Source organism: Sceloporus occidentalis, unplaced genomic scaffold, assembly GCF_023333645.1.
Source record: "Sceloporus occidentalis isolate IW3139 unplaced genomic scaffold, rSceOcc1.0.p SCAF_45, whole genome shotgun sequence".
Classification (NCBI taxonomy): Eukaryota; Metazoa; Chordata; class Lepidosauria; order Squamata; family Phrynosomatidae; genus Sceloporus; species Sceloporus occidentalis.
In genome coordinates, this window is record NW_028317025.1 from 8,098,341 (window position 1) to 8,116,259 (window position 17,919).

General features: G+C 43.2%; 1 protein-coding gene across 1 annotated transcript in view; it reads right to left on the minus strand.

Annotated features, from left to right (window-relative positions):
* LOC149289551 (nitric oxide-associated protein 1-like) overlaps window positions 1-17,919 on the minus strand; it is a 57,897-nt gene that overhangs the window by 17,010 nt on the left and 22,968 nt on the right. The window contains exons 4-6 of the mRNA XM_089490624.1: window positions 2,449-2,648; window positions 1,507-1,638; window positions 1,248-1,364 (exon numbers count right to left, since the gene is read on the minus strand). Of these exons, the coding sequence (XP_089346750.1) occupies window positions 1,248-1,364; window positions 1,507-1,638; window positions 2,449-2,648 (449 nt within the window). The remainder of the gene's footprint in view (window positions 1-1,247; window positions 1,365-1,506; window positions 1,639-2,448; window positions 2,649-17,919) is intronic.

Genomic DNA, 17,919 nt, shown 5'->3' on the forward strand with positions numbered 1-17,919 from the left:
TACTAACATACACCTGTCCATACATACACATTTATACACTGCCCTCACCACACACCCCTGCCTTTACACACAAACACGTAAATATATATATACACATACACACACACACACCAGCTTACAAAACACACAAATACCTACACTGCTCTTACACACACCTGACCATACACATACACTGACCATCTCACACCAACATATAGACACATACACTGCACTTACACCCCTTTCTCCCCATCTCTTACCTTTCTCATCTTCTATCTTCCATCCAGTTGTGGGATCGTGAGGTCTGTCATTTCAGACCTCTGCTTTACTGCTCCCTCATCACTACGGGCCAGCAATTGATGCCGGGACATGACATCATCCCCGCGCTTGGCATCAATAGCCGGCACTTAGTGATTAGGGAGCACGGAAGCCGAGGTCTGAAGTGCCAGACCTCGAGCTCCCTAATGTTGGACTAGTTAGAGGGAGGTCGTGATCTCCCCAACCAGCCCTGCTCATCGGGCGCCCGCTGATCAGGGCTAGTTGGAGAGATCACGATCTTGCACCTAACTCGGCGCGGCCCTGAAGACCGGCCCAGGGGAGGCGGCTTCTCTGCTCGCCCCTCCCCTAGAGATTCGTGATTCTCCAGTCCGGCTCGGTAAGTTTCAGTACCAGACATATAAGACGACCCCCGACTTTTGATTAGATTTTCACGGGTTAAAAAGTCGTCTTATACGCCGGAAAATACGGTAGGTCTTTTTTCAACCTTACGAACTATGTAACTATTAATGTTTTGAAGGCAAAATGTGGTCACATCAAATACTGATTTTATTTAGATCTTTATTAGCATTTTGTTAAATGATACAAATAATTAAAAAAAAATTTTTGGAAAGCATTGCTTCCTTTACATCATTTTCACACCAAAAAGCTTTACACAGTACTGTATCTCTAAAGGATATTAGGGAACTAAAACAAAACAAAAAAAAAAAAACAAACAAAAAAAAATCCTTGAATTGGACTGTTCCCTGCAATATGGCTCTTATATTTTATGGATACTGGTGATGTCACAGTAACATCACTGTGGTCACTATATATATATATATATATATATATATATATATATATATATATATTTTATTTTTTTTTTTGTTTTTTGTTTAGTTTTTTTGATCTCCCCCTGTACCACTTTAATGGCATTGACACTTAAAGGAAAACACTGCCTGATCTTGTCCTCAAGTGCCAATTAGAAATCAAAAGGAAAGTTCACTTACCCCAAGCAGAATCTTTCCTGCATGCTTCTGGTAAATGTCATCTGCTTTACAAGTGTTGGTAATATGCACAGGTAACAGGTTGGAGGCAATAACTGAAAACCATGCAGATTTTTCCGCCTGTCAACAGAGTAGAACATAGTCAATACTAAGGAAACATAATAATATGGCTGAACAATTCCTCTATTAACATAAAACAGAACAGTTGCAAACTGTATCTAAAGGATGGGAACATGACACAAGTAGTAGAAACATATTTTACCTGTAAAAAGTCTATACGTCCTAAAGCACCAAGAAACAAAGTCATGCCAGGTTGTAGCACAAATGTTCGCGGTATGATTGCTTGCGTTGCCAGTACCATTTTGACTTCCTTATCATTCAAATGGTTGAGTACCTGCAGAAGAATATTTAGCTCACATAATGAATGAGAAGTAAATGGCAATCAGGCTTATCCCATGCTGTGATGTCAGCATAACCTTAAAAAGTTAAAGGCATTGCGTATTTCCTGCTGCAACTCCCCTATGAATCTTTAGCCTTAGGGCAGACACAGCAGGCCTTTTTTATACTCACACTTTATACACAAATGTCACAAACTGAATTTAATCTTTATGAACTTTGTAGAAAACCTAAAATAAAGCTAAACCCAATTAACCACACTTACGCATTTGTCTTCACTGGACTCCACTAATACGGTTAGTTTTTTTATGCTAGAGAAAGCAGTTTTTAACCACACTAAATGTTATGATCTATGTACAATAATCCAGTAGCTCTGTTTTCTTTTATGGTTGGAACATGTCAAGTAAATTCATTAATCTATGACCTGAGCATCTTGTGGCAAGAAAACACTTCCACTGAAATCAATGGGAGCACTTGTCATGCATGTGCATAGATGACTTAATAGGCCCCCACATGCAGCAGTCACCGAGCCAATGCTGGAGCTGACAAGAGGTAAGTGAGTCACATACAGGGAGATGGGTTCAGCCAAGCATGTAAATTAGCTGGGGGAGGGAGGTTTCTGCAGGATCCCTCTGAATCAGCAAAAACACCTTCACAGAAATATTAAGAGCTATTATATGCATTAAAGTACATATGATGGCTAGAGTGTCCACTTAATTCCTGTAAACTGTCTATAAATAAACTGAGTTTCTTATTTTTAAGTGAGAAAAAATGATTACTCATAAAGTACTAAAGCTCCGAAACTTACGCAGTTTTCTTTAACAATGCCGGGTGTATCATAAAGCCAGTTGGCATCCTTTAATTCATTGTAAGTAAAATTAGGTTTTTCTCTTGCATGTCCAGGCAAAGGTTTGTCATCTTCATCTGTGTTTATAGAAAGCAAATCTGCATCAAACATTAAATCTTCCTGTTTTGTGCTCTGTACTTTGAATGTTCTTCCTACTCGCCCTAGGAAATGAAAAGAAAAATAAATAAGTTGAATTACTTTCTTGCAAGTTTATGGAACAGCAACCGCGCATGAAGTGTGTAGCCCATAAAACAAAATCACCTGTCTTATGTAGCATTATAAAAACATAGAATTTTTATTCTAGTCTGCCCATTTTAATTAATTCAGATTCTGGATGGCTTTTTGCCTATCCCATGCATGTCCTCTTTCTCTTCTTTCCTCCAAGCTATATGGAACAGCCTGCCAGTGGTATAAACTAATACAGTAAGGAAACTTAATCCCTGAATGACAAAGCCCGTACATGTACGGGCTCAAAATGCATTGTTTTCAATGGGTTTAGGGACCGCCCATTGTCCTTAAGGGGTTAAACATGCATAGGCAGAAAGACATCCTGAATCTAAGACATGATTAAGATGTGTCAAATGGTCCTTATATGCAGTCAAATTATAAAGTGAAGGAAAAAAATATTTGATTCCCTGCTGATTTTGTACGCTTGCCCACTGACAAAGACATGATCGGCCTATAATTTTAATGGTAGGTTTATTTGAACAGTGAGAGACAGAAAAAAAAAAAAAAAAAAGCATTTCAAATAAGTTAAAAAACTGATTTGCATTTTACTCAGTAAAATAAGTATTTGATCCCCTATCAATCAGCAAGATGTCTGGCTCCCAGGTGTCTTTTATACAGGTAACAAACTGAGATTAGGAGAACTCTCTTAAAGGGAGTGCTCCTAATCACAGCATGTTACCTGTATAAAAGACACCTGTCCACAGAAGCAATCAATCATTCAGATTCCAAACTTTCCACCATGGCCAAGACCAAAGAGCTGTCCAAGGATGTCAGGGACAAGATTGTAGACCTACACAAGGCTGGAATGGGCTACAAGACCATCGCCAAGCAGCTGGGTGTGAAGGTGACAACAGTTGGTGTGATTATTCACAAATGGAAGAAACACAAAATAACTGTCAATCTCCCTCTGTCTGAGACTCCATGCAAGATCTCACCTCGTAGAGTTTCAATGATCATGAGAACGGTGAGGAATCATCCCAGAACAACACTGGAGGATCTTATCAATTATCTCAAGTCAGCTGGGACACTACGACGTGAAGGACTGAAATCCTGCAGCACCCGCAAGGTCCCCCTGCTAAAGAAAGCACATGTACAGGCCCGTCTGAAGTTTGCCAATGAATATCTGAATGATTCAGAGCAGTGTTCCCTCTAAGCTGTTTTAGAGAGCGCACACGTCCAAAAATTGTGCGCACAACAGTTTTTCCCAAAAAAAGAAATTTTTTTTGAAACTTTATGCGGCGCAGATATTGTGCGCACAAAATTTTTGCTCTGTGAAAATATTTGCACAAGAGAAATTTTCTGCGCACGCCAACTAAGAAAAAATAGATGGAACATTGATTCAGAGGAGGACTGGGTGAAAGTGTTGTGGTTGGATGAGACCAAAATTGAGCTATTTGGCATCAACTCAACTTGCTTGTTTGGAAGAGGAGGAATGCTGCCTGTGACGGAAACCTCCATCACTGGGACCACTGGAGAGGCCTGACAGCCAGCCTCCTCCCTATTGACTATGGGCCTTGACTTTGTAAAGACTTCTGTGGCTACCCCCAGCAGTATCATCTCATCACTTACTGAGGGCATTATCTCTGGCAGAAATTCAGACTCTGCAAGCAGGGAGTGACCATCATTGTTTCAGTTAAATATCAGACCCCCCACCCCGCCCCATCCTATGGTGCATTAATGTGTTGTATAAGCCCTGTGTGTCCAAAATAAAATCAGTCTTTTTTGGTTTTACCCTACAGTGAGTCTCGGCTAGTGACTTGGAAACCGGGAAAGTGTGGAGTCCCAGGCTAAGGGAGCACAAATCAGCGGAGGTAGTCGGTCGGACTAGCCAACTCCGTGACACTGCTTATAACCCCAATAACACCATCCCCAACGTCAAACATTATGCTTTACTGCATCAAAGGGACAATGGATGGGGCCATGTACCGTCCCTCAGCCAGGGCATTGAAAATGGGCAGTGGATGGGTATTCCAGCATGACAATGACCCAAAAAACACGGCCAAGTCAACAAAGTGGTGGCTCAAGAAGAAGCACATTAAAGGTCCTGGAGTGGCCTAGCCAGTCTCCAGACCTTAATCCCATAGAAAATCTGTGGACGTAGCCGAAGGTTCTAGTTGCCAACCATCAGCCTTAATGACTTGGAGAGTATCTGCAAAGAGGAGTGGGACAAAATCCCTCCTGAGATGTGTGCAAACCTGGTAGCCAACTACAAGAAACGTTTGACCTCTGTGCCAACAAGGGTTTGCCACCAAGTACTAAGTCATGTTTTGCAAAGGGGTCAAATACTTACTTCACTGAGTAAAATGTAAATCAATTCATAACTTATTTGAAATGTGTTATTCTTAATTTTTTGTTGTTATTCTGTCTCTCACTGTTCAAATAAACCTACCATTAAAATTGTAGACTGATCATGTCTGTCAGTGGGCAAATGTACAAAATCAGCAGGGAATCAAATAATTTTTTCCTTCACTGTACGTTTCTTTGTTACATATTCAATTTCCTTAGGCTTTCCTGATATTTTTTATCCCGCAAGCCCCCCTCTGAACTCTCTCCAAAATGTGAAGTCATATTGCTGTGACAAGTATTGCCTACTTGCAATCTAAGATACTGGATTTAAGGGGATGAAACTGGCAACACAGAGACATTGCTCAGTCAAGTTGTCAAATGCTGACTGGAGTCAATGCTGGTGGGGGTACAGATAGGTTGGAGGAGGTATGTGAAGTAAAGACCAGGGTTAGCTGCAAAATTGGAAGAAGAGATGATATATTTAGAGAGGCTAGTTCTGTAAATGCTAAACTCAACACTGTTTGCCCGTTATGTGAAGATGCATGGTAGATCAGTTAAATTTGGTATTAGTGGAGCAGGAGGATTTACCTAGTCGTCAAGTGAGTAGCCTCTCAATAGACAGGTTGAGGTTGTAGACTGGTTTTGCCCATAAAAAATAATAAGGAAGGTAAATACGATAATCTGCTATCAAGATCTTGAATGACGAACAGTTTCTGTCTCCCAGGTCCATGGGTTTGTCGTGTTTTGTCAGATTGGACAGAAGGTTGGAGGGGCAGGTGATGATCCAGTGGTCATAGTACACATTGATACAAATGTCAAAATCAATGGCAGGTGGGGCTCCTTAAAATATTTCAGGGCACTAGATCTTAAGGCAAGGACCTTCAAGGTACTATTATCTGTACCATGCTCTACATGGGGAAATTAGGGAGATTAATGCCTTGCCGGGAAAGCTGTGTAAGGAGTGATTTCACTTTTTAGAGAACTAGGCAGATACTGCAGTCGTTTATGATTTAAGTCCAGTCCTACCGTGCTATTAAGTCAGTAAATGGGTGGGTGTACTGCGTAGATGTTTGGAGAAAAATTTTAATTAAGATGTGCTTGTGTTTAGCTGCAACTTTCTTCTCTCTTGTTTAGTTACCCAAGTTGTATATTGTTTTTTTCCCAGAAAAAGAAGGGTTTTCTTCAGATAACATTTTTTGATCATATCATCTAATCTCCTATAATAAAATATGGTGAAGATTGGGAAAAAAAACGCACTCCCTTTATTTGAAAAATATTTTACTCATCTACAAAAGCTAAAGAAAAAAACCTGCTAAATACATTCTATTTGTCCTGAGTTTAGAAATACCCAATGTACCGGTACGTCCATAGGGGATTCTTGGGATGCATTTTTTTGATGTACCGGTACGTCCATAGGGGACTGAAGGGGTTACATGAGCTTTTATCATAAAATGTATAAAAACTGGGTAATGTTTTACTAATGGAAGATGTTAATGTCATCATTATATGGACAAAACCATTGGGACACACCTCAATGAAATCAGGGTTTGGGCTAGGCCCAGTGAAGGTAAATCTTCATGCTTCAACATACCAAGACATTTTGGACAATGCTATGCTTCAAGCTTTGTGGGAACAATTTGGGGAAGGCCCTTTTCTATTCTGGCATGACTGTGCCCCAGTGCACAAAACAAGCCCCATAAAGACATGGTTGGATGACTTTGTTGCATTTGGGTAGTTTTATAATATAACAGGAATCTCTAAGTTTTCTCTGCAGTGGGAAGCTACAGCAGAAAATGATGTGGGTGTGGGCAGCACTAAATTTTTATTGAGAGAAAATACAGCATAGCTCCTGTAATCAAGTTGTGAGCCAGACACAGTCTATTGTGACGGTATAACGTTACCATACCACAGGCCCCCTAACTGTCCTGATTTAGGCGGGACAGTCCTGATTTTGGCACTCTGTCCCGCCTGTCCCTACCTCTGTCACACTTTGCCGTCCCATGGGCGGGCCAGTGGGGCACAGAAACTGCGCAATTTGATAAGCAGCCGGCTTGTGTGCGCCGTAGTCCCTTCAGAGGACAAAACTTTCTAGGCACGGAAATCAGTGAGAAGAAAAGTAAAAGGTTTTGTGTTATTTACTCTATTCCAATCTGCATATTTTATTAAAAAGGATTAGTGGCACTAAATAGTTTCTTCAGGCGACCCCTGTATGAAGACTTGTGGTGTACCGATTACTCCCAATCCCATCACGTAAGATTCTATCCTATATTATCTGCCGAGCTGTGATGCCATCTCTATCCGGTACACGCGGATGCCCAGGAATTAAAATTCTGTTTATTCCCAGGTACTTATTTGGGCTATTTAACACTTTTGGTTCCTGGGATTTTAATAACAGTGGTATTCTGTTATCGCTGAGGAACAATTAAATATAATTTTAAAAAGAATGGGAGGGAGGCTAACATTAGTATTTTTTGTAATTCTAAAAATATTACCTGGCTGGGGCTCTGATATATGATAATGCATGTTACTGTGTGATATTGCCTGGCTGGGGCTCTGATATAGAAAACGCATGTTACTGTGCAATATTATCTGGCTGGGGCTCTGATATATGACAATGCATGTTACTGTGTGATATTACCTGGCTGGGGCTCTGCTATAGATAATGCATGTTACTGTGTGATATTACCTGGGTGGGGCTCTGATGTAGAAAATGCATGTTACTGTGCGATATTACCGGGCTATGGCTCTGATATAGATAATGCATGTTACTGTGTGATATTACCTTTCTGGGGCACTGATATATGATAATGAATGTTGCTGAGAAATTAGCATGGATTAGTGCCAGTGTTAAGGCTGATGTGCTTTTGCTGTTGTATTAGATAAAAAAAATTTAATAAATTGATTTGGTTGAATTTAATGCGTTGGTTATTTTTAATATGTCAGCACAGTCAATGCGACATTGTAAAGCGCAATTGCTTGTATAAGTGAGTTCCGCATGAGCGATAAAAAAAAATAAAATATATTGAAATGTTGGGAGGTATGATACCATGTATATGTGGTGCCTATGTTCTCAGGAAACGTGTAATTCATCTTTGTGTTTTCTTTCTTGTCTAAGTATTCCAGTGTGTGTTTGCAGTGGGCCACCTAGAAAGTTAAGTAGGGTGTGTTTGAAATCTTTACCGGGTGTGCTTTTAACCCCTTAATGACAAAGCCTGTACATGTACTGGCTCAAAATGTATTATTTACAATGGGTTTAGGGACCGCCCATTGTCCTTAAGGGGTTAAAGAATATATAGTCTACGGTGTTAAATTGAAATGTGGGGCTTCCACTTCTGTCTCAAATGAGACATGGGCCCAATAAATGTACCTACACAGAGTAATGTCCCTACAGCTGGAAAACATTACCCATTACTTACCTATGCATGTGTGTACTGCTTTAATCAGAGGTGTGCACACCTGAGGTGTAGCTTGTGACAGAACCCTCCATCACTGGGGCTCCTGGAGAGGCCTGAGAGCCAGCCTCCTCCCTATCGACTAATGGCCCAGGCCTTGTAGAGACTTCTGTGTGTGGATACAGGGATTCAGTTTCTGCTGATGTTCCCCATGTTTTAGCACTCATTGTCTCAAAACTGTAACGTCAGCTGGACATCCTGTGGTAGGAAGAAGGCTGATCGTCTTAGCATTGTTAATTGTATAGGTGTGAAGCCCTTGTCATAAGACCCCCTGCAGGTATGACTAGGTGTCACTGCTGCATACCTAATTATCAATTACACAACAGGTAGCTGTCAATCCTGTGAGCTCCTGTTATCCCTGTGTCCTGGCCATTGTCGGTCTCAAGACAATTATATGTCTATCGTCATTCCACGTCTACGTCCCCAATTAATGTAATTATTTATGTCTCATGTCAGTCTGTCCTTCCCCTGGATATTGTGTTGCAGGATTTCATCTAATTCCTTCCTTCCTGACATGGTTATTAGATGTGATATTTGTCTTGCCCCTTTTCTTACTTGTGTATATATAGCTCTATCTTTGGTTTTAATAAATGAGTCCTGTTTTCACCTCAACATGAGTGTTGCCTGATGTTTGGGGTGGGCTGTAGCCACGCTGTGTAGCTAAGCTTCGGATAGCCACAGTGCCAATGCAGCTTCGGTGCAGCGACTAATCCAGCATTCAGCAACACTGGGATCGGCATCAAAAATTTAAAAAGTTTCGAAGAGGATCTCTCCGGACCCTCCTATGAACTGTGGCTCCACTTGCAATGTGATTACTAAAATAATAAAATTATATATATTTATGAGCAAGTCTTAAAACAATTCTTGCATGGAAAGAGTTAAAATACTGGCATGTTAAATGCCCACGGGGTGTCTACTTTAAAAAAAAATTATGATTTGATGGGGTAAATTGAATTGGCCGGCTTCAACAATGTCTCAATTAACACAGGGGTAAGGATGTCCACATGTCAAATTTCCAATTTTAAAAATGCACACGTCCCAAATGTGGACTTTTAGCCCCCAAACAACCCGACAAACCCACGCATGTGGGGTATCACTGTACTCAAGATATGTTGCAGAGATCTACCGCAAACTTTGACAAAGGCTGGTGGTAGAATTAGTGCATGCAAAGAGTCAAACTAATGACATCTAAAGTAAGCCCTTCTTGTCCCAAGCACCGCAGAAATGTTAAAACAGCCATTGTCACAAAGAGTACGAAAAATAAAATCATCCATTGTCACAAAGGGGTTAACTGATGTGCTGAGCAGGTATTTAAAGGCAGGGCTAACTTAACATGGCTCAGCTGTCCACCTGTCCTTCCTGAGAAGGAAGGGTGGCCACTAGTGGCTGCAGGTAGGCATGGCAATGTATAAAATAGACGAGTCCAGGCAGGCAGGGTGAAAACCTCACAATAATTAACTATATTTCCAATAGAATGCCTATCCACCACATCAGAAATATTTGTTCTGCATACTTGCCAGGTGTCCCTGTTTGGTTTGTCCAATTCTTCTGAGCTAAAAATTCCTGTGTCGCTTTTTCCTACCTAATGCGTATAGAACAGCATGAAATGAATTAAACTGCGTAATTAAATTATGTTGAGTGTGTGGATGTCAGTATATTGGGTTAGATCAAGCATGCATGTTAGTTACGTGGTGTGATTGTGTGGTGCATCTAATCCTAACATGGCTATATTATTTACCAAGAAGCTGAATCACTGGAATTGAACTACCATCTAACCTACACTCTCTTGCTACTTAACCCCTTAACGACAATCCACGTACATGTACAGGGTTGCCGTGTAACGTGATAACGACAATACCCGTACATGTACGGGCTGTCGTTAAATAGCTGCTTCGCCGCGATCGGCAGCTTTGCAGCATCCAAGGATGCCTCACAAGTGAGGCTGACCGTAGATCCGGGGAGGAAATTTAACTTCACAATAATTCCCGCAGGGAAAGAGTTAAAATATTAGCATTACACATGCCCATAGGGTGTCTAGTATTAAAAAATGCATGATTTGATGGGGTAAATTTAATTGGCTGGGTTCAAAGATGTCCCAAATATGGGACATGGGGGCAGTAGGATCAGATGTCTAAATGGCAAAAAAATACACACCTCACAAAGGCGGCCTTTTACCTCCCAAATAACCCAACAAACCCATGCATGGGTATCACTGCACTCAGGAGATGTTACTGAACACATATTGGGGTGTTGTTTGACACAGACATATACCAGGAGCGGTAAATTTATACCTGAAGTACAACTTGTGTGAAAAAAAATACAAAAAAAATTTACTACCATAAAGTTTCACAAAGGCTGGTGGTAAAATAAGTGGAATGGGTTAAAATACCATGGGGTGTCTAGTTTAGGGCGGCAACTAACGATTATTTTAATAATCGATTAGTTGGCCGATTATTTTTTCGATTAATCGGATAAAAAATGCAATTTTTTTTAATTTAAAATAATGTAATAAAAAACGTACAATTTTGGGGGGGTGTGGCTTGCCTAGCTGGAAGATGGCTGCTTGATCCCTTAGCTCCGCAGCCTGCTCACTACAATCCGCACCCATCCGGCGCTACGGACCAACATGGGCAAACCCAAACGTTCTTCCCAGCGCCAGGAACCACCTGAGCCGCGACCGAGCTCGTCGGGGCTCTCGCTCCGCACTTATTTCCAGACTCCTGCGGTCTTAGACACGCAGCCCCCGTCGCCCAACATGGTGTCCTCACCGGCCAGTACCACGTTGTCTGAGGAGCCTTCGCGTTCGCCGCCACCCGCCGGAGCGTCCCCATCGTCTGAGGCATTGCAGGAGTTGTTCCGGTACCTACCTACTTCTCTGTGAGTTCTGCTTGGCTTTTGCAGTTGCATTTAGCTTGGACACACAAGCGAATCCTGAGCTGGGGCGAATCTCCTAAGTGACATCTCTAAGTGAGGAGTTACAAGCAAAGAAGGAGAGTATATTCATTACTATTGCAAGGGGGAGCACTGTGTTTGTTTGTGTTGTGTTCAGTGTAAAGTTTTGTTGAAAAAAGCAAAAAAAAAAAGGGTAAGGGCTATTTCAGGTGTGTTGCTAATTAAGTAACCTTCTCTGTGAGTTCTGCTTGGCTTTTGCAGTTGCATTTAGCTTGGACACACAAGCGAATCCTGAGCTGGGGCGAATCTCCTAAGTGACATCTCTAAGTGAGGAGTTACAAGCAAAGAAGGAGTTAAAAAGCAAAAAGGAGTTAAAAAGCAAGAAGGAGGGTAAAGTATAAATCCTTGTGATTGCATATAATATATTTATATATATTTTGCGCCTTACTGTCTGTTTTTGCCAGTTATTGGAGCTATCCCCATTGCCAAGATGTCCTCCATGTTTGACAATGCGGTCAGGTGTACATCTTGCTCAATGTATGCAATCCTTGAGCAGCGCTTCGAGGGTGCATATTGCTGTGCGAGATGTGTGCGGGTTGCTCATTTGGAAGCACAAATCCTGAGTCTGGAGGAGCAACTGGCAACACTGAGATCTATTGACAACTTGGAGAGGAGTCTGCTGCTCACTGAGCAAGCTCTCTCGCAGGTAGAGGTGGTGGAGGATAGTGGGATGGAGGTACAGGACAGTCAGGCAGCTAGCTGGGTTACAGTTAGAAGGCGGGGTAGGGGGAAAAGCGCCAGGGAGGCTAGTCCTGATCTAGCACACCCCAACAAGTTTGCCCGGTTGGCAGATGAGGGGGATGTTAGTTCAGAGTTAGCAGTACTGCAGCAAGTCACTGCCTCTGACCACCAGAGGGGTGTCTGCTCCAGTAAGGAGGGAAGGAGGAGCGCAGGGCAGGCCAGACAGGTGCTGGTAGTGGGGGACTCAATTATTAGGGGGACAGACAGGGCGATCTGTCACAAAGACCGGGATCGCCGAACAGTGTGTTGTCTGCCTGGCGCTCGAGTTCGGCACATCGCGGATCGGGTTGACAGATTACTGGGAGGGGCTGGAGAAGACCCAGCAGTCATGGTGCACATTGGCACCAATGACAAAGTGAGAGGGAGGCGGAGTGTCCTTAAAAATGATTTCAGGGACTTAGGTAGCAAGCTTAAGGCAAGGACCTCCAAGGTAGTATTTTCTGAAATATTACCTGTACCACGTGCCACACCAGAGAGGCAGCGGGAGATTAGGGAGCTAAACAAGTGGCTCAGAAGCTGGTGTAGGAAGGAGGGGTTTGGGTTCATGGAGAACTGGGCCGACTTCTCTGTCGGATACAGGCTCTACGGTAGGGACGGGCTGCACCTCAATGGGGAGGGTGCAGCTGTGCTTGGGGAGAAGATGGTCAGAAGGGTGGAGGAGTGTTTAAACTAGGGAAAGGGGGGGAGGGAAACTACAATATAGAAGGGGAAGATAGTGTAGATAGAGAGCTGGGGCTTATAAATGTACCTGGGGGTGGAGCAGAGGGAGGGGTTAGAATAGTTAATAGGGATAGGCTTCATAGGGAAAAAAACCATACACCTCTAAATTGTATGCTTACTAATGCCAGAAGTCTGACCAATAAAACTGACGAACTGGAGTTAATAATGTCTGAAGAAAATTATGACATAGTGGGTATAACAGAGACATGGTTGGATGATAGCTATGACTGGGCGGTTAACATACAGGGGTATAGTCTATTCAGGAAGGATCGGAAAAAACGAAAAGGGGGAGGAGTTTGCCTTTATGTAAAGTCCAGCCTAAAGGCCACACTGCGGGAGAATATATGTGAGGGAAATGATAATGTGGAGTCATTATGGGTAGAAATATATGGAAAGAAAAATAATAAAATACTGATCGGGGTTTGCTATAAGCCACCAAATATAATGGAAGCAGCAGAAGATCAATTATTAAAGCAAATAAACCCTTAACACTGTAAATTGGGAAAATGTCCTCAAAAACAAGAGTACAGACTCTCAATGGGAGATTTTTAAGAATATCTTAAATTCTCACTGTGAAAGGTACATACCGTATGGGAATAAAAGAGTCAGGAACAAGAGAAAACCAATGTGGATAAATAAAAATGTAAAGGGGGTAATAAATGGCAAAAAAAAGGCATTTAAGCTACTAAAACAGGAAGGCAGTGAGGAAGCACTAAAAAGCTATCGGGAAAAAAATAAAATATGTAAAAATCAGATAAAAGCAGCAAAATTGGAGACAGAAAGACTCATTGCCAAAGAGAGTAAAACAAACCCCAAAATGTTCTTTAACTATATAAATAGTAAAAAGGTTAACAATGAAAGCGTTGGCCCCTTAAAAAGTAATGAGGGAGAAGTTATAGACGGGGATCAGGAAAAAGCTAATCTATTAAATATATTCTTCTCTGCTGTATTCACAGAGGAAAATGAAATGCCAGGTAATATACAGCAGGATGAGATAAATGCCCCAGTACATGTCGCCTGTCTAACCCAGGAAGAAGTGCAGTGCCGCCTAAAAAAAATCAAAATAGACAAATCACCAGGTCCAGATGGCATTCACCCCCGCGTTCTAAGGGAGTTAAGTAATGTAATAGACAGACCCCTATTTCTAATATTCAAGGACTCTATAGTGACAGGGTCTGTTCCCCAGGACTGGCGCATAGCAAATGTTGTGCCAATATTCAAAAAGGGGACAAAAAGTGACCCGGGGAATTATAGGCCTGTTAGTTTAACTTCTGTTGTGTGTAAACTGTTTGAGGGTTTCCTAAGAGATGCTATTTTGGAGTATCTCAATGAAAATAAGTGTATGACTCCATATCAGCATGGGTTTACAAGGGACCGGTCCTGTCAAACTAACCTGATCAGCTTTTATGAGGAGGTGAGCTCAAGACTGGATCGGGGTGAATCGCTGGATGTCGTATATCTTGATTTTTCCAAAGCATTTGATACGGTGCCACATAAAAGGCTCGTACATAAAATGAGAATGCTTGGGCTGGGGGAGAATGTGTGCATGTGGGTAAGTAACTGGCTCAGTGATAGGAAACAGAGGGTGGTTATTAATGGTACATACTCTGAGTGGGTGACTGTTGCTAGTGGGGTACCACAGGGGTCAGTTTTGGGTCCTATTCTTTTTAATATATTTATTAATGACCTTGTAGAGGGATTGCATAGTAAAGTATCAATCTTTGCAGACGATACTAAGCTCTGTAACGTGGTTAACACAATAGAGGACAGCGCACGATTACAAATGGATCTGCATAGGTTGGAGGCTTGGGCTGGGATGTGGCAGATGAGGTTCAACACAGATAAATGTAAGGTTATGCACATGGGGAAGAAAAATCCAGGCTGGGAATATGTATTAAATGGGAAAACACTGGGGACGACTGACATGGAAAAGGACTTAGGAGTTTTAGTTAACAGTAAATTTACCTGTAGCGACCAGTGTCAGGCAGCTGCTGCTAAGGCAAATAAAATCATGGGGTGCATCAAAAGGGGCATAGATGCCCACGACAAGGAAATAATTCTACCCCTGTACAAGTCACTAGTCAGACCACACATGGAATACTGTGTACAGTACTGGGCACCAGTGTACAAGAAAGATATAGCGGAGCTGGAGAGGGTTCAAAGACGGGCAACCAGAGTAATAAGGGGAATGGGAGGACTACAGTACCCAGAAAGATTATCAGAATTGGGGTTATTTAGTTTGGAAAAAAGACGGCTTAGGGGGGACTTAATAACTATGTATAAATATATAAGGGGACAGTACAGAGATCACTCCCAGGACCTATTTATACCCAGGACTGTATCTATAACAAGGGGACATCCTCTACGGCTGGAGGAAAGAAGGTTTCTACACCAGCACAGACGGGGGTTCTTTACAGTAAGAGCGGTGAGATTATGGAACTCTCTGCCAGAGGAAGTGGTGATGGTAAACTCAATAAAAGAGTTCAAAAGGAGCCTGGACGTGTTTCTTGAAAGCAATAATATTACAAGTTATGGATATTAGATTAATAGGGACAGAACGTTGATCCAGGGATTTATTCTGATTGCCATATTTGGAGTCGGGAAGGAATTTTCCCCCTGGTATGGGGCAATTGGCATCTGCTTCATAAGGGTTTTTTGCCTTCCTCTGGATCAACACAGTAGGGACACAATATGTATATAGGTTGAACTTGATGGACTTTGGTCTTTTTTCAACCTTATGAACTATGTTACTATGTTACTATGTTACTATGTTACTAAGGCTGATTTCAGCAACCTGATCGCGGAGGTCAAGCGCACCTTACATGAGGAGGTTGCGGCCCTCCGCGTGGATATGGCTGGCGTGGAGCGGCGAACTACTCACCTCGAGGATTCGCATACTCGTACCGCGCAACAGGTGTTGGAACTGCAGCGGACGACCTCTCATCTGACCGGCCTGGCGACAGAACTGCGGCGATCGGTAGAGGACCTCGAAAACAGAGGTAGGCGCAACAACGTGCGGGTGCGGGGCCTGCGTGAAACTGACGGTCCTGAAGACCTCCGGGCGCTGCTGCAACGGCTCTTTAACACGGTATTGGGCCGCGACCTTAACTCTCCCATACGCCTGGATAGAGCGCATCGCGCTTTGCGGCCCCGCGGTAGGCCCACAGATCCACCCAGAGACGTAATTTGTTGTTTTCAGGACTTTACTGTGAAAGAAGAAGTCATGAATACGGCGCGTAATTTGCGCTCACTTACATTCGAAGGCCAACAATTGGCGCTGTTCCAGGATCTCTCCGCGATCACTTTGCGCAACCGACGACTGCTGCGGCCGCTTACGTCTTTGCTCCGGGACCGGGGCATTCGATACCGCTGGGGGTTCCCCTTCCAGCTCTCTATTCTACATGAAGGCTCCACTTTCCACGTGAAGACACACCGTGATGTAGCGGAGGTGACCCTCGCATTAGGAATACCTACTCCACACGTTGACGACTGGGCCCTTGCAGGGTTTTCCTCAGTTCCTGCTTCCCGTGATGTTCCGGCGCGGAGGCGATCCAGGCCGAGACGGGGAGGAGACGTGGATGATGGGAGACGTTATCCCACGGCGCCTGAGGAGTAATCTGTGACGTACCTGTTCATATTCGTCTCTATGCAATCCCCTTGGGGGTGTGAGGGTTTAATTTTTTTATTTTTTATTTTTTTTATTTTTTTTTTGTGTTCGCTCTTGCTCTCACCAGAACTTGAAATGTGAGCCTCTGACTCTTGCACTGCCGGACTTGTCTGATGCTGCGCTGCTTTGCCGCAATTCCGATTGCTGTTCTACTCCCCTGTTGTTGTTCGGGACGTCACTGACCAAATGTACTGCCTTAGTTCGCCAGGGATCATTAGGTGCTCTGCGCCGTTATTGCAGGTTTACCTCTGGGGCTTTACGGTCACACTCTCTAGTCAGGGTTTTGGTTTTTGTTTTTTAATTTTATTTATATATATATGCGCCTTGCACTGCATAAATGCACTACACTCGGCCTTCCGCTGGGTGGCTACTGAATATACCTGATTATATTTGATAACCAGTGGATGTTTTCTCCCTTTGCCCTGTTGTTCCTATAACTAATATGATTTGTACACATTTGCGGGTTGGTTGCTCGGTTGGAGGGTTTTCTGGGCCATCCTAGCATGCTGTACGGCATCGCTCCCTGATCACGTTTTTTATTTTTTTTTTTTCTCTCTCTTTCCTCTACCTCCGAGGGGGCCTGACTCTGTCCGCGCCTGGTCCCCATTTTGGGGTCCCTGCTAGTCTTGCTCCTTACGTTTCGACACCTGTTATCTGTACTACTCCCACATGCACTTCGCCTCTGGGGAGTTTGGTCCGAATGTTCGATGATATGTTTTGGGCTTTTTTTTTTAGTTCTGTTCCGGATGGTTCTGGTTCCTTTCACTGTCTATGTGAGCTATGGCTGCGAAGTACTGCGGAGTTTTTACTTCACGTTTTTCTTTCAGTTTTCTGCCTTGCTGCCACTTGCAGTAGCGCTTCCATTTACCCCTTGCAGATCAGTATCCCGTACTTTGAGAGATTGGCTGCAACGCCTTTGCTCTCACCGATTCCTGCTGTTGCGCACTACTAGCGCTTGCTTACGTTTTTGTGTTCAGTGTTCCCCCTCTCGTGTTGTGCTCCCCTCCTTCTCCTATTGTGCTCCCTTCCTACCTCCCCTCTTTTACCTTACCCCTCCCCCCCCCTTTTTTTTTTTTCCTTCTTCTTCTCTTTCTCTCTCTCTTTCTTTCTCTTCTCCCCTCCTCCTCCCTTTTACCCCTGCTTCCCCCCTTGACTTTTCTCTCCTTTCCTTCTCTGACTCCTCGCTATGCCCTCCCCTGCCCCGCCTTTCGCCAGTCAAACCTTGAGGTTTTGAGTCTCAACGTGAGAGGCCTTAATTCTCCTGAGAAGAGGTCTCGGGTGTTCCGGAGCTTTCATAATCCCGCCCCTTCTGTGGTTCTCCTACAAGAGACCCATCTTCGCGGGGCGGATGCTCCTTCCCTCCGTCACCGACCTATCCGCAGGTAT